This window comes from Rhodamnia argentea, chromosome 10 (assembly GCF_020921035.1).
Source record: "Rhodamnia argentea isolate NSW1041297 chromosome 10, ASM2092103v1, whole genome shotgun sequence".
Classification (NCBI taxonomy): domain Eukaryota; kingdom Viridiplantae; phylum Streptophyta; class Magnoliopsida; order Myrtales; family Myrtaceae; genus Rhodamnia; species Rhodamnia argentea.
The window spans coordinates 12,509,326-12,528,794 of NC_063159.1; the positions used below are offsets into that span (position 1 = coordinate 12,509,326).

The following is a 19,469-nucleotide window of genomic DNA, read 5'->3' on the forward strand; positions in this document are numbered from 1 at the left end:
GCTCAGCCCCGTCCCTCGCTTCCTCCCTCCAAGTCCTCCATCCTCCTCCATTGACTACACTGGAGATCTCGGCTCTTGCACTGTCAATCGAAGAAGATCGAAGGGCAAAGGAATTCCCTCAGAATCATCAGGGCGAGGCGAGTCAGCGAATGCTTCGCCTCCTCCGTCGGCTCTGAGCTCCGAGTTCGCGCGAGATCGCCATCGCATACCCTACGGCCGATATCAGCTGCGGCGGAGCTCGATGGATCCGGCGAGGACGCCGCTCGGGAGAATGCTGCTGGACGAGATCACTCCGGTGGTCATGGTGCTCCGCACTCCTCTCGTCGAAGAGGCCTGCGGGAAGAACGGCCTCTCGTTCGTCGAAATGCTCAGCCCTTTCTGCAGCTTCAGCAACATTGACGGTGAAAATTTATCTCCGCTGCGTTCGGCTCCCCATGAGCGTGTGGCCCGGCTGGGGACTTTGTTTCTCTGTTTCTGAAATTTTATGTGGTTTGGTGTTTGATGAGGTGTTGGTTGAACTTGGTTTGAGTTTGATTGCAGTGCCCGTGCGGACGGCGAGTGATCAGCCCTACAGGCTGCAGAAGTTCAAGTTACGGCTGTTTTACTCTTCGGATATCCGCCAGCCGGATGTGCAGGTAAGATTTCAATGGACGCATTCGTTGGTGCTGCGTCTTAAGGTTCAATCAGTTCTCTAAACGAGCAATGTAAAGCAGCAGCTCAATATGCTCAGTGCAACTCTGATTGGCTTGGTTAGAAGTTATTTGGAAGAATACTGCGAGGAGGGTAATAGGAGTTTGATTAGTGCTCTAGATATGTTGTTTTAGCCTGGGATTCATTAGTTAATGCATGAAAGACTGATTTTTTAACCTAAGCTTAGTTTCAAGCATCATATCCTGTGAAGCACCGATAGTTCATGGTTCTGTCTGTCCTTTTTTGTTTTTTGTTTTTTTGGGATTCTTCTTTTTGGCTTATTCATACTTAGCAAACAAATTGGCAGAAGGGAACTGAAAAGAAGAAGCATGCTATTAATTCTTAGTTTGAAAAGTGTTCAATCCGCCATCACTTGTGATACCAAATGTGACTTTTGCATATTTCTGTGGTTAATAGGTCGCAAATGAGAGGTTAAAGGATGTTATCACCCAGGCTGGGGAGAAAGATCTCTCTAATCTCTCTTCAGAATTACCTCAAGTTGACGAGTTGCTATCGAGTAAGTTATTGCGCTTTAAGAACATCCAGAAAATGCCTATGATCCTACTGTCATTAGTAAGATATTCTTTCTTTTAGAGTAAGTTTAGTGTTTTGGGCCTTCTTTATATGATTTCGAAAGTGCAGGAATTAATCTGTGTGACAAATTCCCTGAACTAGTTCTAGCAAATCAGTTATTGCCATTATAGAATATCTTCCAGTGCTGGGGTGCTTTGTCTGTCAATATGCATTATCATATCCCAGCTTGAGCGTTCTGCAAACTGCCCTCATTTTTTGCATTGAAGACCCATAAAACATTGTACATTGTGGTAAAGTGACTATTCTAGAGCAAGTAATGGCAGCCTAATCGAGTAAATTACTTTTCAAATTAAACTTTCTACTGCTCTTAATTATGTCACGAAAGTTGAGGACCTTAATTTTCTGGCGAGGAACTTTTGAAGCTTTCAATCGAGTCACCCGTTCCGATTGATCGGCCATTTCTCCATGTGACACATTGATTACATACCGGACCAGAGTCCATTTCGTGTCACTTTAGCTTTCCTTATGGATTTTCTTAGATAATTTACCAAGTCTAATTGGTTTGTTCTTTTTTATGGACATGACTTTGGTTTATGATCTGAAGCTTTCCTTTTTCAGCTGGTGTCATTGGTGCTGATTTCAGGGGTTTCATGCATTGAAATTATTTGGTTTATCAGCAGCTCTTGACAATATCTAACTTTTGCAGGCTCTGAATCTGACATAATGCCATCCTGGTTTCAGTTCTTCAATAAAGAGCTCATACGAACAATGTCTTTCTCTGATCATGAAGCGTTTGACCACCCTGTGGCATGTAATTGCTAGTGTTTTTTTAACCTTTTTGTCCTGTTTTTATTGCATGTAGTTGCTTACTTCCATTTTAAGTACAGTTATTATATGCTTCTCCATAGTCTTCACTTTGTCTTTCCTTTGTCCTTGTTTACAGGTCTTTTAGTTGTTTCCTCGAAAGACGAGCAACCGATCAACAGATTTGTAGACCTTTTCAATAGTGATCAATTACCGTCTCTTCTTAATGATGGTGCCATGGATCCCAAAATATTAAAGCTCTATTTAATAGTTCACGATAATCAAGATGGTGCACCAGAAAAGTAAACTTTCTCAACCCTCTGATTGGAAACTTTAATGTGTTAGTTCATGAGTATCAAAATGATGCACCAGACATTGTACTATCTACTTTGATAAATTTTCGCCCTTGTACATCCATTTGTTAGAATATGAGATGACACAAATTACCTTAAATATTACCAAACATGAAGAGACCATATAAATGAGTATTATCAAACTTTTACTAAGCCTTTCGTTCTCTTGGATGATGCATTTCTGGCTAATCGGCTACATTTAGGTTAGTTGTCCAAATGCATGCCAATATTAAACTTGTATCCAACCTTTCATAGTGTTGGGTTGTGTATTTCATAGTTTTCATGGTTATTTAAGCTTTTAAGTTGTGTGTTCTGTAGGTTGTAGCTGGTAGGCTAACTTTGTGGCAGTCACCTTGTCACGTGCATCTGCCTATGCCTAGTTGATCAGAGGGTTCTTAATTTCTTTCCTTTTTTGGTTTCTTCTGATAAGCCAAATTGTTCTGAGGACATGCATCTAAGATTGTCATTATAGACTCTAAAATGTCTTGCGGTCAGGTTACCCATTACCTCAGATGGATTTATGGTTTCGATCTGTTAAATAGTTTACTATCAACTGGCACTGTTTGACGACCAAAAAGAAAAACTGTCACCGTTTGGTCTGCTTTGCCACGCAAAGTTCACCTTGAATGATGCTGTACACTAGAGTCCCATATGAGAGGTCATCATCGACATACATTAACTAGTGTTGGATTACGTGACAAGTTGATTATGTTTTTGCTGGCATTACTTATACTTTTCAATCATAGCAAAAGTTTTCATGTCATACCTTCTTTGACAAGATCATCTTGTTTGACCCCCAATGTTTTGCGTAGTGATGTTTTTATTATCATTCTGTGCATCAAAGGTTTGCAAACTAGTTTAAGTCTGATTACCTTGAAAGTTGAGCCATTTTGTTTGATTGTTTAACTGGAAGATGCCAAAGGAAAAATATAGAATAGCAGAGTGTTTGAAGGTGCTTGGAAGTTGACAAATCCTATTATAGGCAATATTTAGATCTATATGAATAATGTTAAGTGATTTGTTGACTGCAGGATTAGGTAGTCCAAGTATCATAACGGTAATTGTTGCTTGGGTTAGCATTAGAAGTGTAGTTTTAACATGAGCAACAATATGCTTGACAATGCATTATGCAGAATACTGTGCATCAGTTTTGATCCTCGCTAGCATATGTAGGTCAGTTTCATCTCTGACGTTCATATTGTAGGACATGCTTTAGGTAATAATGTATTTTGAAGGAATTATTGAGTTCAGTGCTATTATAAGCATACAGGAGAAGTATCATTTCACTTTTTCTCGGACATGTTGATCGAATGACTCAGCAATTCATGGTCAGTTGGTAGGGTTTGTTGAAAGAAAATTCGATTATTTCTAGTTTTGCGTGTTTAGACTATTTTCTATCTTCATTCAACCAAAGCAAGTGGTTCTTTTATGTGATCAGTGGTTATTGGTCGCTTAAATGAATGGGCTTGCTGGGGAAATTCCTCTAGAGCATGCAATTACTGATTCTCAAACTGACACAAAAGAGATAGAAGAGAAAAAGACAAAATCGGAGACGAACAAATCGGAAGGAAACTTGGTTTCACTAATGACTGTGATTAGAATTAATAAATTTGCTATTGTAGATGATACTGGACCTGTAGACCTGATAGCAGCCTGTCACGTCCTAAATGCACATGGGTAGGCTTGAGAAAGTACTGTACATCGAGAAGCCTGGCCAACGCATTGTTTGCCTTGCTTGAAATTATATTCGTTTTCTTTGGGACATGGGCAAGCTAGGGTATACAAGATAGGCCCAACCTCGTTGGCCTGGCCAACCCTACTTGCCCATTTGATCAGGTCTCATCGGGGTTGTTCTTTTTATGCTGTTTATAGATGGAGTACATAGAGTTAAATTTAGTGAAGGAAGAGAGCCAAATGAAGCAATGGCAGAAATTGGATTAGAAAGATAGCAAAAATTGGGCAACTCCAGTGTGTTGGAGGATGTATTGCAAAAAGATGGTGAATTTGATGAAGGGCCATCGGCAGGATAGGAGCAGGATAAATGAGGTAGAGAAATGCATTTGTTATCTTGGTCAATTGCAAAAGGCCACTTAAACATGCCACCGAGGCATTATGGCATGGACAACGTGTACTTAAGACTGCATCATCTGTTTGAGAAAAGTTGAAATTGTAAACAACCATAGGTGAAGAAAATTTCTGTGGCCTTGTGGTTAGGACATGTTAAACGAGCATAGGTGAGTTCTATGAGAGAAACTCATATGAGGTAGTTTGGACATGTCAAACACGATGTCTGAATGTTTTAGCCACAAGATGCGTGGTTATGATGGGCAGATCTGTTAACATGGCAAGGAGGACCTGAAAAACTTGAGTAGATACTTTAAAGGATTCCTCAAGTACTTGGTGTAAGCAAGATATATTACTGAAAAAAATCCTTGTACCAACTCCATTTAGTGGAAGAAAGTTTGGTTGTGGTATATCTAGTAATGGTCATTGTTGATTTGTGTCCTAATGTTGATGGTGAGCTTGATCTGTGTTATGGCTTCTCTTGTCCTACCTGATTTTTAGCCGGTTGTAGTTGTGGTTTAAGTAGCACCGACAACGACACACGACACGTGACATGACACACTGACACGTCATTTCTAAAAAAGTAGAGAATTCCGACACGTTGTATTTTAAATGTATATTTTTATATACATGATAGCGGTGAGTTTCTTCTTTTTCTTTTGTTAGGGATTCGCGATTAGGTTTTTTTTGGGCTGTCTGTGTATATTAATTTTGGGGTTGCTGGGTATATGGCTTAAGTATATATAATATTGATAAATTTACATTTTGACCCCTAATTATTGAAAATGCTTAAAATTAACCCGTGAGTGTCGAAATGGCGTGTCGGGAAGTTGGATTCACGTGTTGCTGGCGTTTCTGAAGTGCTGACCATGTGTCGGTAGCATGTCGGAGAGTGTCGGAGTGTCAAACACGACACAACACTACACGGAGGCCCTCGGAGAGTGTCGGTGCTTCTTAGCTTGTGGCCTTTACAAAAACCATATTAGTTTAACAGAAGGTTTTGCTTTTGTGAAACAGTGTTCACTTTTTAGTTGTTATTTCTTTGTTTGCAGGGCAAAAAAGTTTCACAACGAAATGAGGAGTACTTTCGGCTCAAATTCATCTCAGTTGCTTTGTATCAATTCATCTCAGGGTGGGCTTGTCGAACACTTGCAAAACCCATGGGCTCCTTTTGTTAGTACCTCATCTTTGAGTCACCTTTAAGCTATCTTATCTGAATCAATGCCATAAAAAAATTGTCTTTGTTTATTGTTTAGAGGACTTAAACCTGGGTTGCTGTATTGTGACAGAAAACTGATGCTTCACCAACGCAGCGACTTGGTGGCTTCCTAAATATTGATGATTTTAACGAGGTATGGTTCTCTTTTCAGATCTTTATAAAAAAAGGCCTTAATATTATATTATTTGAAGTTCTCTAAGCTGACTTAAGGTGTACATTTTCAATCTTTCTGCACAACTCTACAGATAAAAAAATTAACGCAAGATTTAGCGTCTAAACATGTCATCCCTTACATGGAAGAAAAAGTAAGGGTCTTGAATCAACAGGTAATGTGATGCTTATCCATCTTCATAGTCATCATTGGAAAAGATTTATCCGGCATATTGGCCTTTAAAGGTCCTGCTTATCTCCATTTTTTGATGAATTGATGAAAACTATGTCTAGGTTTCTGCTACAAGAAAGGGTTTCAAAAACCAAATAAAAAACCTGTGGTGGAGAAAAGGAAAAGAAGACACTCCCGATGCCAGTAATGGCCCTGTGTAAGTTGTTGATAATTACTGTAGTATTGAAATGCTGCTTCTTGTATCTCTTCTGTGCAACCAATTAACTCCTCCGTATTGTTGGCTTATGAAGGTATACCTTTAGTTCCATTGAATCACAAATTAGAGTTCTTGGTGATTATGCCTTCATGCTGCGGGATTATGAACTTGCACTATCAAACTATCGTCTGATTTCTACCGATTACAAGCTTGACAAAGCTTGGAAACGATATGCTGGTGTGCAGGTATTGCTCTTCAATTTGTCAATGCAGCCTGTTGATGTAATACTTTGGTTGGAGCTAATGGGTGTCTAACCTAAAATGCCCAGCGCATGAAATTACCTTTGATTTGCTCTTAAAAATCCTTACCTCTTCTGCTTTGCGTATTTGGAAACCTTCTGAATATGGCTTACTGCAAAGGTAACATATCTTTCCTGCATGGAAAGGGTTTTCCTGATCCAAGGCCTCAACTTTTTTCACTTGCTTGCAGGAAATGATGGGGCTCACTTTCTTTATGTTGGACCAATCAAGAAAGGAAGCAGAATATTGCATGGAAAATGCATTTAATACATATTTGGTATGTGAGTGCACTTACGTGGTTTTGACATAAAATCATGTTTGTATGTCCTTTGGAGCCTAATACCCAAAAAAACCTCCAACTTTAGTATTTGTGGCAATTGTATCCAAAATTTTTTTTTGTCTCATAAAAAACCCATAACTTTTACTTTTGTCCAAATTCTACTAGTCTAATACCCAAAAAAATCCTCAACTTTAGCATCCGTCACAGTTATATCCGGAACTTTTTTTTTGCCTCATAAAAACCTGCAACATTTACTTTTATCCCAATTCTATTGCCGTCGGTCTTGTGTCCATAATCACTGTTAGTGAATCCTATGTGGCTCGAGTTTTCTCGACGAACTTACCAATGAATCTTCGAAATTTAGAAACAGCAGGTTTTAGGGATGACAAGGTTTTAGATCATTAGTCTAAATATCTCCATGTCTCGCATTTTTTTGGGTTGCCGAGTGCTGAAGAGAATACGAAACGTGCCGTCTCGAGTGACTCTATATCTCCCAACAATATATAGGGGAAGCAAATTACGGAAGAGAATTTCGGGAGTTATTTCATGTCGGCTTTACTGAAGTGTAATTTATTAACAACGTAGAAATGTCGCGTACTATTAACTAATGGTGATTATGGACGGAAGGCTAACGATGGTAGAATTGGGACAAAAGTAACAGTTGAAGGTTTTTTATGAGACAAAAAAAGAGTTTTGGATATAATTGAGACATATGCTACAATTGATGGAGGGGCAGAATTCCTATGTTCCAGACTGTCCTTTTTCCCTATATATATTTATATATTTTTATTTTTATATAATTATTTCTTTTCCCTCAATCGGTCTTGCTTTTATTTTATTTATTTTTGGGTTCATTGACCGCTGATCCCAACTAGTTTGGGATAAAGGTGATGTTGATGCTAAAGTTGATGTTTTTTAGTACTAGGTCGGTAGAATTGGGACAAAAGCAAAAGTTTGGGGTAGAATTGGGACAAATGTAAAAGTTGGAGGTTTTTTACAAGACAAAAAAAGTTTTGGGTAGAATTGCCACAAATACTAAAGTTGGAGGTTTTTTTGGATATTAGGCCGTCCTTTGGTCTATATTGTTGAAGAATGTTTTAACAGTTCATATTTTAATAATTAAAGTAAATAGTGCATCTTTAAACTTAGAAGCACTTTATTTAGAGCAATCTTCCTTGTTCTATTTCGTCATTAAATTGAAGATAATTTGTGGAAAAGGACTTGTTAGTTTCTCATCATAGCACTTGTGATGGTTTATGTCAATAGTGGATCTATGTTTAACGTGTGCCCTTACCCTTCGGAAAATGTTTTGTTTATGGCACTGAACTACCTGAATCCCAATAAATGTTCCTGGTTAATTTGCTTGTTGATATGATCAACAGTTGTGATAGCCTGTGAACTTTGTATTCATTCAGATGATTAGTCAATTCCTGTCAGCTTCTTTCCTTAGATTGCAGATTTGTCGAAACCTGGAAGTGTCAAGTTCTATCTAGCTTATTATTGAACTTGACCTCAGCTGGAGACCAACATATGTTGTTTGATGGGGTAGTAAATTTTGGCCATGCAAGCTGTCTGATTCCTGCTTTAGCCAATTATTATGTAGTTTAGAGATTGATATGGTAAACATCACTAAATATGACGAGGCTGACAGATCATATTTTCAACAGATGGTACTAGCTGGTGAAGTTTACCCATGTTCCACTCTGGATGAGTTAGGTATTTGGAGTTAGATGCTGATTTTTCGATGGGTTAACTACATTTCATGGTGTCATACTTATATCAAGATCCTAGTTAGGTCTGAATTGAAGAACCCTAACTGGGTCTGATAAGTGAACAAAAACATATGTTGTCCACTCACCTCCAGCACTGGATTCTCGAAATGAATTTTTTCTCCTCTATAAGCAGACCAGCTTCACGTTAATGGTCCATTTAGAAGATTATTGCATCAACAAAATCTCTTAATAGTCACAGTTCAAATATAAAACGAATTAAAATTGATTTAAAAATTGGGATGTCATATTAAATACGATGTGTTGAACTGGTTAAGGGTTTTAGGTAAAGACTTCCTGATGACATGAAGAGCTTAACACCAGTTGAGTCGTAGTTTTGTATATGGCTATCTGGTCAGGATGGTATTTACTATTGGAGTGACTCTTCTCCTAAATTACTGGAATGATGGGCTGCGGCTCTTTAATGAGTACATGGTCATAGGACTAAGCAATTTTGTAAGAAGATAAAGATATAAGGAAGTATGATGCCAATATGGATGAACTCAATACAAAGAAAATCAATCTGATATCTATTCTCCAGAATCTTGGTAAAAATATTTCCAGCCAAGTTTTCTTTAATTTAGTTTTGTCACTCCTTATTAACACATGGGTTTCTGTTTGAGTATGTATCTTGTTTGCATAGCACGTCTTGGTATGTATCTTGTTTGCGTAGCATGTCTTGGTCTTTGTCGGTTGTCCCAAAAGCAGGTTTTATACTGGACATCTAGGCCCAATATAGAGTCTTCTTACTCCGTAGACTGTGATCTTTCTGTGTGTACTGGATTGCTTTCCGAGATTCATTTTGGTAGTTTCTTTTAACTGATTGGTAGAAGTGAGTAATATTGCTCTGACAAACTTGATCTGATACCCTTGCCTAGAAAACTGGACCAACTGGACAGCAAAATGCTACAAGGAGCGGGCTTTGGTGGGTAGAGATGTTGAAGACAAGAGATCAATTTAAAGAGGCTGCTGGTGTCTACTTTCGGATATCCGGTGAGGTAATGCATGTTTTCTCTGGTGTGCTTTTGAAAGGATATATTCTATCTCTGACTAAGCTCTTTTGTAGGAACCTCTGCACTCCGCCGTTATGCTTGAGCAAGCATCTTATTGCTACTTGCTTTCTAAACCACCCATGTTGCGCAAGTTTGGATTTCATCTTATCCTTTCTGGAAATCAGTATAAAAAAAGTGACCAGGTACACATTTATGATGTGCAAACAGAAGGCATATTCTTTGGCTGTCATTTTTCTGATAAGTTCCTTTGCTGTGTTTTCTAGATTAAACATGCAATTCGCACGTACCGAAGATCAATCTCTGTCCTTAAAGGGACGACATGGAGCTATATCCAAGATCATGTTCATTTTCATATTGGGCAGTAAGTCAAATGGACTCGTTCTGCAAAATGTTTATAAGAAACTCAATGACAATTCATGTTTCGTGATACAATCTGTTCATCTTCTTGATACATGGTGTACACTGCAGGTGGTATTCTTTTCTTGGTTTATACGATTCTGCTGTGTCACATCTATTGGAAGTCCTTTCATGTGGTCATCAATCCAAGACAACACAAGAGTTTTTTCTGAAGATCTTTCTTCAAACTGTTCAGGTGTGTGCCTGTTGTTTTCTTCCAATTGACAGAAATCAAATGGATTACGTCATAGTCTGTCACTTGTAAAAGAAAACAAATGGATTACTTAGCAGATTTGTTTGTTGATGGTTTCTGAAATTCTATTCATCAGTGGGATTTGTTAATAGAAGAGACTCCTAAGTCCCTCAGTATTGCCAAAAGTGGTCAGTCAATAGTTTTAGTTGCACAATGCACTGCACCCCTTCCACCATCGAACTCCCAGCACTTAATATCTTTTCCAACACTTTCCCGATTTTCCTGCAAGAAGGTCATGGTAAAGCAATATTGTCATGGTCCTGGCTGATGGCCTTCGATCGACTCAAGCATTGTTGGGGCATGTAGTACCCCTGCTCACTCATAGTACACCAGCTGATAAGAGCGCACACAATTCATCCATGAGTAATTGTATAGCAAGTAATGATTGAGGCCATTCATTAACAGCGGTCTACTTGTGTATTGAATTAACATCTGTACAAGCAATTTAGAACATAGGTCATTGAGTGGAGAGGTTGAGTAGTTGCACCCTCCAAAGAGCTTTCTAAGCATTTTCCCCTCTAGCAGGTTGAAATATACTGTGCTTGAGTGACACCTTGCAAAAAATGAGAAAATACATGCTTTACAGAGAGGCCCCTAGACTAGTTGGATGCATGAGGCCATGGACAACCCATAATGGTCATGGCAGGATCGTGACACATATGGACCTATAGATTTGTCCCCACCACAATCCAAAACAGAGTCTCTCACTTCCTCTTTCTCATAAAGGTGCTTCTGATTTGATGGCATGGCTTCTGTTTAGCATGTACAGGCAAAGAACAGTCAGCTTTCCCACCTTTCTGGCTTTGGCATGTGCCATTGTAATTAGCCAATGCGGTTATCACTGTATCATGTCTAGTTAAGCCTAACATATGAAGTTATTCTTTTCTGTTGTATTTCACTTAAAGTTAGGAATAATAGTGCCATTTCGCTATGTTTTTTGTTGATTGTCAAATATATGATTGAAGCAGAAAACAGGAAAAGCTTGTCAAGTGATGAGACTACCATTGCCAGTCATTAACAGCTCATCCCTGAAGGTTGTTTTTGAAGATCATCGGACATATGCTTCACCTGCTGCTGTAAGTCGGCCTCCTTCTTTTCCTTCAATTTCTCCGTCAGTTCATTAAACTGTGATACTAATATGAGAAGACAAGTTGAATTTTAATGTAGTGCTAAGGGTTTGTTGCTGACATAGTTGAGAGTCGAGCCGAAGAACCAACATATCGTGCTTGTCATAACTTGATGCCATCATTCCTAGGTCCTCTTTTTCTGACTTGCGTCATGTAGCTCAAGGCTGGTGATGGCAAAATAATTATTCATTTTAGCCTTGTATGTGTGTGGGACTAAGCTCTGTGGCCCTGCAACCTTACACTGACGTCACCTTATCGGGCGTTGACATTAGGAGTTTTTCACCTTCAAAAGAAATGTAGAAACTGTCTAATGCTATAATTGCCTTGGTAGGCTTCTTTCACCTTATGATTAACTGCTTATCATCCCTTGAAGTTTTTAACAAAAGCAAAACATGGAATTAGTTATTATAAATTTTATTGCCCAATTTGGATGGCCATCTTTTTAATATGCACATTCAATTCCGTGTGTGGCATTGAAATGATAATGCACGGTATACTTCTTTTATACTCTAAACTCTCGTGTGATATGGTTTTGTGAACTTGAGAGATGCATACATTTGTGCAGTGCTTATAATTGGCACGGTTTGTCAGTGTGATTAGCATAACTACATTTTATCCCTAAGGTGCTCTATTTTTTATTTTATTTTATTTTTTTTAATTTTAACTTTTGGAGCATCAATGGAGGAATCTTGTAAAGTGAGAGGCAGATGAATGCACTCAAGCAAAATATGATAGTATGCTGCTTCAGAGATGCATACATATATGTAATTCTTACAATTGGCAAGATTTTAAGCCTTGCCAGTGTGATTATTTCTCATCTGTAAGGTGCTGAATGCTGTTTTCTTCGACTGTTGGTCCGTGAGCGGGTGACAAGTGGTGTCAGACCTTTTCTGTGGAATGTCTTCTACCTTTCCTTAAAGAGATTTCTCAGATCTTAACCTTTTCAATTATTTTCATTTATGTGTTGTCATATGAAGACTTAACATCTGATGCCATCTCTTATTACTTTGAGCTCTTCAAAATTTTTGAATATGACTTTAATTTTATTGTTAATTCTAGCTAATGTTCCATTCTTTTCATTTCAGACTGGTGTTAGGGAAAGTCTATGGCAATCTTTAGAGGAGGAGATTGTCCCATCACTGCCTGCAGCAAGAGCTAATTGGCTGGAGGTGCAATCTAACTTTACTTCAAAACCGAATAAGAACTCAAATATGTGTATAGTAGGAGGTATGCATGGAGTACTTTGCATAGTCATGTTTTTGGATAACTTTGTAAGATATTACTCTCTAAAAGATCTCCTTTCTCCAATCATCTATTTGCAGAAGCAATAAAAGTAGCTATTGAATTTCAAAATCCATTACAAATCTCTATTCCCCTATCTGATGTCTCTTTGATGTGTGAGCTTTGTGCGCGGTCTGATGATGCCGACTCAGGTGAAAGTTTCTATTATTACAATCTCTCTCTCTCTCTCACTCAGTTTTTAGTGCCCTCAAGGGGGGTTTAGTTCTTGAATAACAAAGTATGTATGTCTATGCTTCTCAGAGGCAAACAGTTTGACTGCTGAACTTCAGAACGATGAAGCAACTATGTTGACTACTGATCGGTATGATTCATGTCTTTGATACGCTTTCGTATCATATCTGTTTGATAAATACTCTTTATGAGGTTAATGTGTGCTTTTATTTAGTATACACTGTCAATTTTGGAAATCATAAGGGCTCAATTGTTTTTTGCAGGTTTTTGAATTCTGATATGTCTTCATTTGCTCTGTCCAATGTTGAATTGACATTGGAAGGGGGTGGAAGAAAAATGGTAAGTAATGCTTGGAAGTAGCCATTATGTACATAGAGAAAGTTGCTACTAAAAGTATCCTTAATATTTGAAATATTTATTTAGAATGCTTGGTTATTGCATTTTCAATTATGTGGGTGTTAGGATCCTCTATTCAAACAATAAGGACAAGACCTTGCCCACACACGTCAAGTTTTTAGCTAGCTTACAGTATGATACGGTGAGAGTTTGCTTTGACATCATAGTTTCGCACCATCATTTGCCACTGCTACATTTGTTAATACATCTTTCCCATCTTGTCTCTGCTGAAATTGGCAAAAACTGGACCTGTTTATTTGGAAAAGATAAAGAAGGATGCCATAGTAACCAATAAGGAATGGAGGAAATAATTTGGAAGAAATTAGCTTCAACACTTGCCAGTGATTCTAGTCATATCACAAAAGTCCAATATTAAGTTTTGTGTCATGCTTTTCATAGTTTCATAATCACGAATTGCATGACATGGTTGTGTATGAAAGTGCGAGTGACTGGTGGCTCAGGTGACTTGGAGTAGATAAGGCCTGCCTTTGCAGCACTGAAAAGTGAAATGTCAGTCAGACAGAACTAGCCTAGGAACCATAGTTTAGTGTTGTTGCTTCTGCACTTTCTGTTGTCGTCCCTTGGCACATTGGATCCTTGTGGGCCCTATTGAATGACATCTGTACTCTCAGTTAAAAGTCCTCTAGAGCTTTGGTTGAATTTCATTGTTATGTATTGCATTTTCCCACCGTTGTCTAAAGTATTGTTTGGTCATATTTGCTCTTTCTGGTTTTCAATGTATAGAATGTTTAGATAGATTGGCTTCAATAGTGCACAGTGGGATTCATATACGTGTCACAATTTGCTCAATGTTTATCTACTTACTAGCATTTATTTCTTCTCAGAGCAGTATACTTGTCTTTCAATTTTTTTTGGTCATATACTTGTCTTTCAATTGAAAATTGTCATAACTATACTTTTTTCTAGGTGCAACTAACAGTTACTCCCAGAGTGGAAGGCACTTTGAAAATTGTGGGTGTTAAGTGGAAATTTTCCAGCTCTGTGGTTGGTTTTCACAACTTTGTGACGGGTTCTGTGAAGAAGATTCAGAAAGGGGGGAAGAAAAACAAACAATCTCCTGCTGACAGCCTCAAATTTGATGTTGTCAAGGTTCATAATGCCCCCTCACTTGCTTCCAGATATAAAAAACAAGAAAAGATTGTCATGCCTATTTGTATCATTTTCATGTCATTTCATTTTGGGAGATTGTATGCCCCACTCATAGCTGATTGTGGGTTGATTAATATGTGATTATGCAAGATAGCATTTACTATTTTGCCCATGCTAATGACAATTCTCTTTATATTGTCATACATTTTTGGTGAAAGTCCAGACTGTTCCCAGGCTTGAGGGCTTCATCCAATCTCTTCCTGAGAAAGTTTATGCTGGAGAGCTACAGCAGTTGACTCTAGAACTGAATAACAAGTCACACCTGTCCGTGAAGGTGCATTAGTTTGATGAAAACAATTGTTTTTCCTGTATTATGCTTATCATGGTGCACCGTGCACTTTGTTGTGTGTTTTTCTGGATGTCGGATCATGTAGCCTTATTTAGTTTATTACAGCCATCTGCAGTGCTTGAGCTTTTGTTCTTTGTTGGTGTTGTGTCGTATGGTATCATAAGCTCATAGATGTGGATAAGCAATTGTTCGGTGACACGTATATGTTATAGTGCCTAGCAAGTGTTTTATAGAGCGACTGGCTAGTTGCAATATCCATATCATAAATTCTAAGTGTAGTTAGGTAGAATCTGCTAAAGTACTTTTATTCTCTCAGAGAAGATATTGTGTGGCCTGTTCTGGGCACAGACTAATTTCCTTTTATCAGTTACTCAATACACTTTCTGGTTCAGTATGAATTTTACTTTTGACTTCTGTCATTGTGAATGACATGACATTTATTGACAGAATCTGAAAATGAAGATTAGTCATCCGAGATATTTGAATATCGGGAATCAGAGGAATTTGAACATGGATTACCCTGCCTGCTTAGAGAAGAAGACAAACAGTGCTGAGAAAACCATTTTAGAACCTCATACCATTAATGCTCCACGGAATGTCTTTTTGTTTCCAGAGGTTTGTAAAAAGGTTCATTGATGCATATTGTTTTCACTTTCAAATTTTAGGCATTTTGTGGTCTTAAGTCTTTGCTTATATGTGATTTTAGGATACTGTTGTTCAAGGAGATACTTCCTTTTTGTGGCCTCTTTGGCTCCATGCTGCAGCGCCTGGAAAAGTGTCCTTGTACATAATTCTGTATTATGAGATAGAAAATCCAGAAAGCTTCATGAAGTACCGCACTCTGCGGATGCTCTATAATTTGGAGGTACGTTGCTGCTCTCAAAATAGTTTTTTTCTTCTCATATGGCTTTTGAAATATAAACCATTCTTCCCTTCAAGAGACACTTTATTCATTTGCTAAATGAGATGAAATTAGTAAGTTTCCGTGTGGCATGGTAATTTTTCCGTCCCTTCTTCTTACATATCTTATTATGAAGCTTCTCCTGGCCAATGTTTATTTATTATGCAAGTGATATTTGTTAAGGAAGTTTTCTCGGTTATTGTTTTTGCTTCAATCATCTTTCTCTGTACTTCATTCTAGATATTCCCATCGTTGGATGTTTCATTTCAAATCAGTGCCTGCCCATCTACGCTGGAGGAGTTTCTTGTGCGGATGGATATAGCTAACAAAACTAGTACAAGGAATTTCCAGATTCACCAGTTATCATCCATTGGATATCAGTGGGAAATCTCACTGCTTCAACCTACTGATTCTATATATGCTTCACCTACTCTAATGTCTGGTCAAGCATTCTCATGTTATTTGATTCTTAAGGTTAGTATAAGATGCTGAATTCTGGCTCCTACTACCGTGGTGTGTTTCTGGCAATTCTTTGGCAGTAGCTCCTTCAAGAACAGTAAATTTATCAGTGTCTCCTTGACAATGATTTAAGATGGAAACAGGATGCAAGTTGGGACTGATTCAGTTATGTTTGATTGATGTGGAATCAAAGTTTTCTTTATGGGTTTGTGGAAATTAAGTGAAAATATTAGAGAAGTGCTTTTTTATGTGGACTAGTATGTGTCCCTGGCTAATTTGCATTTTCATTCTTAATCACGAGCATTATGTGTTGAACGTCTGCTTCTCCAATATGTCTGGCCTCATAAAGAGAGAGAGGGGATGGAGGGCTGATGCTCTAGTCCTAACTTGCCAAGCCTTTCATACCTCAAGTTTGAACTAATAAGTAAGAATTTGTTGTTGAGGGAGGGAGGGAGGGAGATGCTGATGCCTGATTTTGTAATTTTAACTTGCCAAGCCTGTCATACCTAAAATTTGAACTTCTTGTAGTTTGATTTAGTAAATTGTTGAATTGACTGCAGAAAAGTAAGAGATTAGATAGAGCAGAAGCAAATGGCTCGCCTGTTTGCTCTCTCACTGTAAGTGACATACAATTGAGTACTGAAGGAGCTGGTGGAAAAATGTATGATTCCTCTCTGTCCCCAGTGAAAGATTTCCACAATGTTGAAAGACTGCAGCATGGAAAATCACTTGAGGTGAGGTCACTGACTTTAAGTTCTTGTTAATGGATCAAGGGAGATGATTGTATGTTCTGTATATCTTCCTATTTCTTTTTTACTGTACATGCGATGTTTCGCTGGCAGGTAAACCTGCATCTGGAAGTTTAAGTATTACCCATATTCTGAATTTCAATTAGGTCTCAATTTTTGTGATAGCGCATGGCTTGGGCTTGATACTTATTTTTGGTTTATTGTTCATTTTGGTGAAATTTGTAATATAAAAGGAGACTTCTCTTTCGTGAGAAGATGAATGTGGACATTCTGCTCTGAGCGATGGTAGACAGTTTGTATACTAAATGAAATTGGACGTTCTCATGGTACCTCATTGATGAAATTCTGCTTAATCCAAAATAATAATAATAATGAGGGAAGAACCAGCTGGGAAAGTGGGCACGGTGAACTATGTAGGTTTTCTCCTATTATTATAAGCATAGATTCACTTGTTAAGTACCTTGAAGAACAACGATGTCATTTCAATCATACTGACTCAACTGTCCGACTTTGTTCGAGGATAAAAGCTGATGTGCAAAATGCTGGTCCTGTTCCCTTTTTAAGATAAGCATTCGCTCTTTTGAAAGTACTTATGAGAGGCTGAGAAGTCCAGCAACAGAATTAATTTCACAATCTGTTAACAAGGGCTTCCTCTTTTATGCGAAATTAACTTCTCCTTTATCAAGCAGTGAAAGGGTGTTGCAGTTTGTGCTCACCTTCTCCTGTGAATAGTAAAACAAAATGTGTGAAAAGCAGGTTCGCCTCTATTTAGATATGTCATTGTCGAAAGCAAATGGATTAGATAGGTGTTGTATTTGTGCTAGTGGCATTTGCTGTTCCTTAGATTATCTGAACTTCTGTTTGTGTTGCTTGTCTCTGTGAATGGAATGTTTTTAACAAACCATATTCATGCCGTTCGTGTCTAGAGACGCCTGATAAGCAACAAATTCAATGGATGTGTTGGATGTTTAGACTTTTTTGTCTGAGGTCATCTGAAAGATTAGATTGAGGCATTTGATAAATCTTCTTCGCTAGTGTGGTGCCGCCTCTTTTGGGCTTATTGGCAGTTTTGACAGTTTTAGTGCTTTCCTTTGTGCAATTTCAGGGAGACTCCAACATGGTTGATTTTGTTCTCATTTATTGGCCACTGGATAGTGAAACAGATCCCGGAGTTTCTGATAGGCCCTCACTCTTTTCTCATCATGAGTGTCACTGCAGGCAAGATTCAGTCTAAGATTGACACCTTTGGTCCAATATTGCGAAATGTTATCTGATCTCTTCCTCTTTTATTTTAACTTCAAATCATTGGTGCTCTTCAGTGTCGCTAGCACAAGTCCGATATCATGGGTAGTGGAAGGGCCCCGGCTAATACATCACGACTTCTCTACCTCTTTCTGTGAAGTTACCTTGAAGATGGCTCTATACAACTCAGCAGATGCTGCTGCATCTGTGCGCATCAATACTTTGGATTTAAGCCGGAATGGTGATGCCCAATCAAGAGATGAAAGTACGCTTGCTTCTGGTAAGCAAGCAGGTTGGTACAATGTATCATTAGATAGTGAAATTAAAGTCACATCTGATGTCAGTGGGATCCAAATGAAGCCACTATCCTCAGACAGTGCATCGCCCTTTGTCTGGACTGGTTCAAGCTCAACAAAAGTCAGGCTTCCACCATTGTCAACGCTGGGAATTCCTCTTCAGATTTGTGTATTTTCTCCTGGGACCTATGACCTGTCAAATTATATTCTGCAGTGGAGTCTAGTGCTCCCTGATGATCAAGGAAATCACGGGGAAACCCGACCATCTTCAGGAACTTGTCAAGGATATTCATATTTTCTCACTGTTCTTCAGTCTACGTAAGATCTTGGTTCAGGGGCTTTGGCTTTTTCTACAGGGAGCTTATCAGATTCACCTTTTGTAAGTTATGTACTTAAGTTCTTGTATCATATCTATTATCACCCGAAGAAGCTCTATTAGCATAGTGAAGGTAGAGATGAATTCTTTCTTCGCCCATGGAGTAATAAGAACATTTTTTTTTAGATATGTCTCCATATTGGATCTTAGCGATAGTAACCAAAGCATTTATAGCAGACATAAATTGTACAAAGCACATATACTGGGACAGTTTTGAACAAAAGATGATATCACTCTTGTGCTTGAATTTTTCTACGCCCACAAATCAACCGGGAGATATTGCAGACACTTCCGTTGATTAAGCATTCATCGTGAACTTGAAGCAACGGCAAGGCGACTATGTACTACATATGTTACTGTATCCTGGGAAAGCTCATTCCACAAGTGTGGCAGTCATTTGCTTTGTTTAATTTCACAATTGTCATCTCTGTAACAGATTAGTTCAAGCAAATGTGCTTTGAAAGGGCCGTCTTCTTTTTCGCAAATTTGTCAAAAGCCAGAAGACTTGATGTTGTATTTATTCTTCTTTCTTTAAGATGCATATGTATTACCTTCTTATCTTTGTTTTTTTTTGGTCCGAACCTTCTTATCTTTGTTTATGCGGTTGTTCTTCGCACCCTCTTTGGTTTTTACCTTCTTTGCTTGAACATGGTGATGTTTCGGTGCCTTGTCGTTGTGTTATTTTGTTTAATGTCTTCTGAGAAAATTCTTCCAGGTATAAGCTTTGAATGACCTGACCTGCACGAGACATTGCATAGATACGTGGTAAATATCGACC

The 19,469-nt window shown here is 38.3% G+C and overlaps 1 protein-coding gene across 1 annotated transcript; it reads left to right on the forward strand.

Moving 5' to 3' along the window:
• Positions 1-18,938, forward strand: LOC115757642 (trafficking protein particle complex subunit 8). Its single transcript, XM_048270964.1, has 28 exons — positions 1-401; positions 541-635; positions 1,108-1,207; positions 1,931-2,035; positions 2,168-2,330; positions 5,498-5,618; positions 5,735-5,797; positions 5,910-5,990; positions 6,109-6,203; positions 6,298-6,448; positions 6,693-6,779; positions 9,430-9,549; positions 9,618-9,746; positions 9,828-9,925; positions 10,033-10,156; positions 11,182-11,289; positions 12,426-12,567; positions 12,663-12,773; positions 12,883-12,943; positions 13,077-13,152; positions 14,137-14,319; positions 14,543-14,653; positions 15,116-15,283; positions 15,375-15,533; positions 15,810-16,043; positions 16,589-16,762; positions 17,883-17,995; positions 18,097-18,938. Exons 1-28 carry the CDS (start codon positions 242-244, stop codon positions 18,635-18,637), a joined length of 3,873 nt encoding a protein of 1,290 aa, XP_048126921.1. The 5' UTR covers positions 1-241; the 3' UTR covers positions 18,638-18,938.
• The last annotated feature ends 531 nt before the right edge of the window (positions 18,939-19,469 follow it).

Coding starts and splice junctions, on each gene's coding strand:
- LOC115757642 (XM_048270964.1), top strand. CDS start 242: ATGGATCCGGCGAGGACGCCGCTCGGGAGAATGCTGCTGGACGAGATC. Junction 5,619..5,734: donor AAAACCCATGGGCTCCTTTT/GTTAGTACCTCA, acceptor GTATTGTGACAG/AAAACTGATGCTTCACCAAC. Junction 14,654..15,115: donor AGTCACACCTGTCCGTGAAG/GTGCATTAGTTT, acceptor ATTTATTGACAG/AATCTGAAAATGAAGATTAG.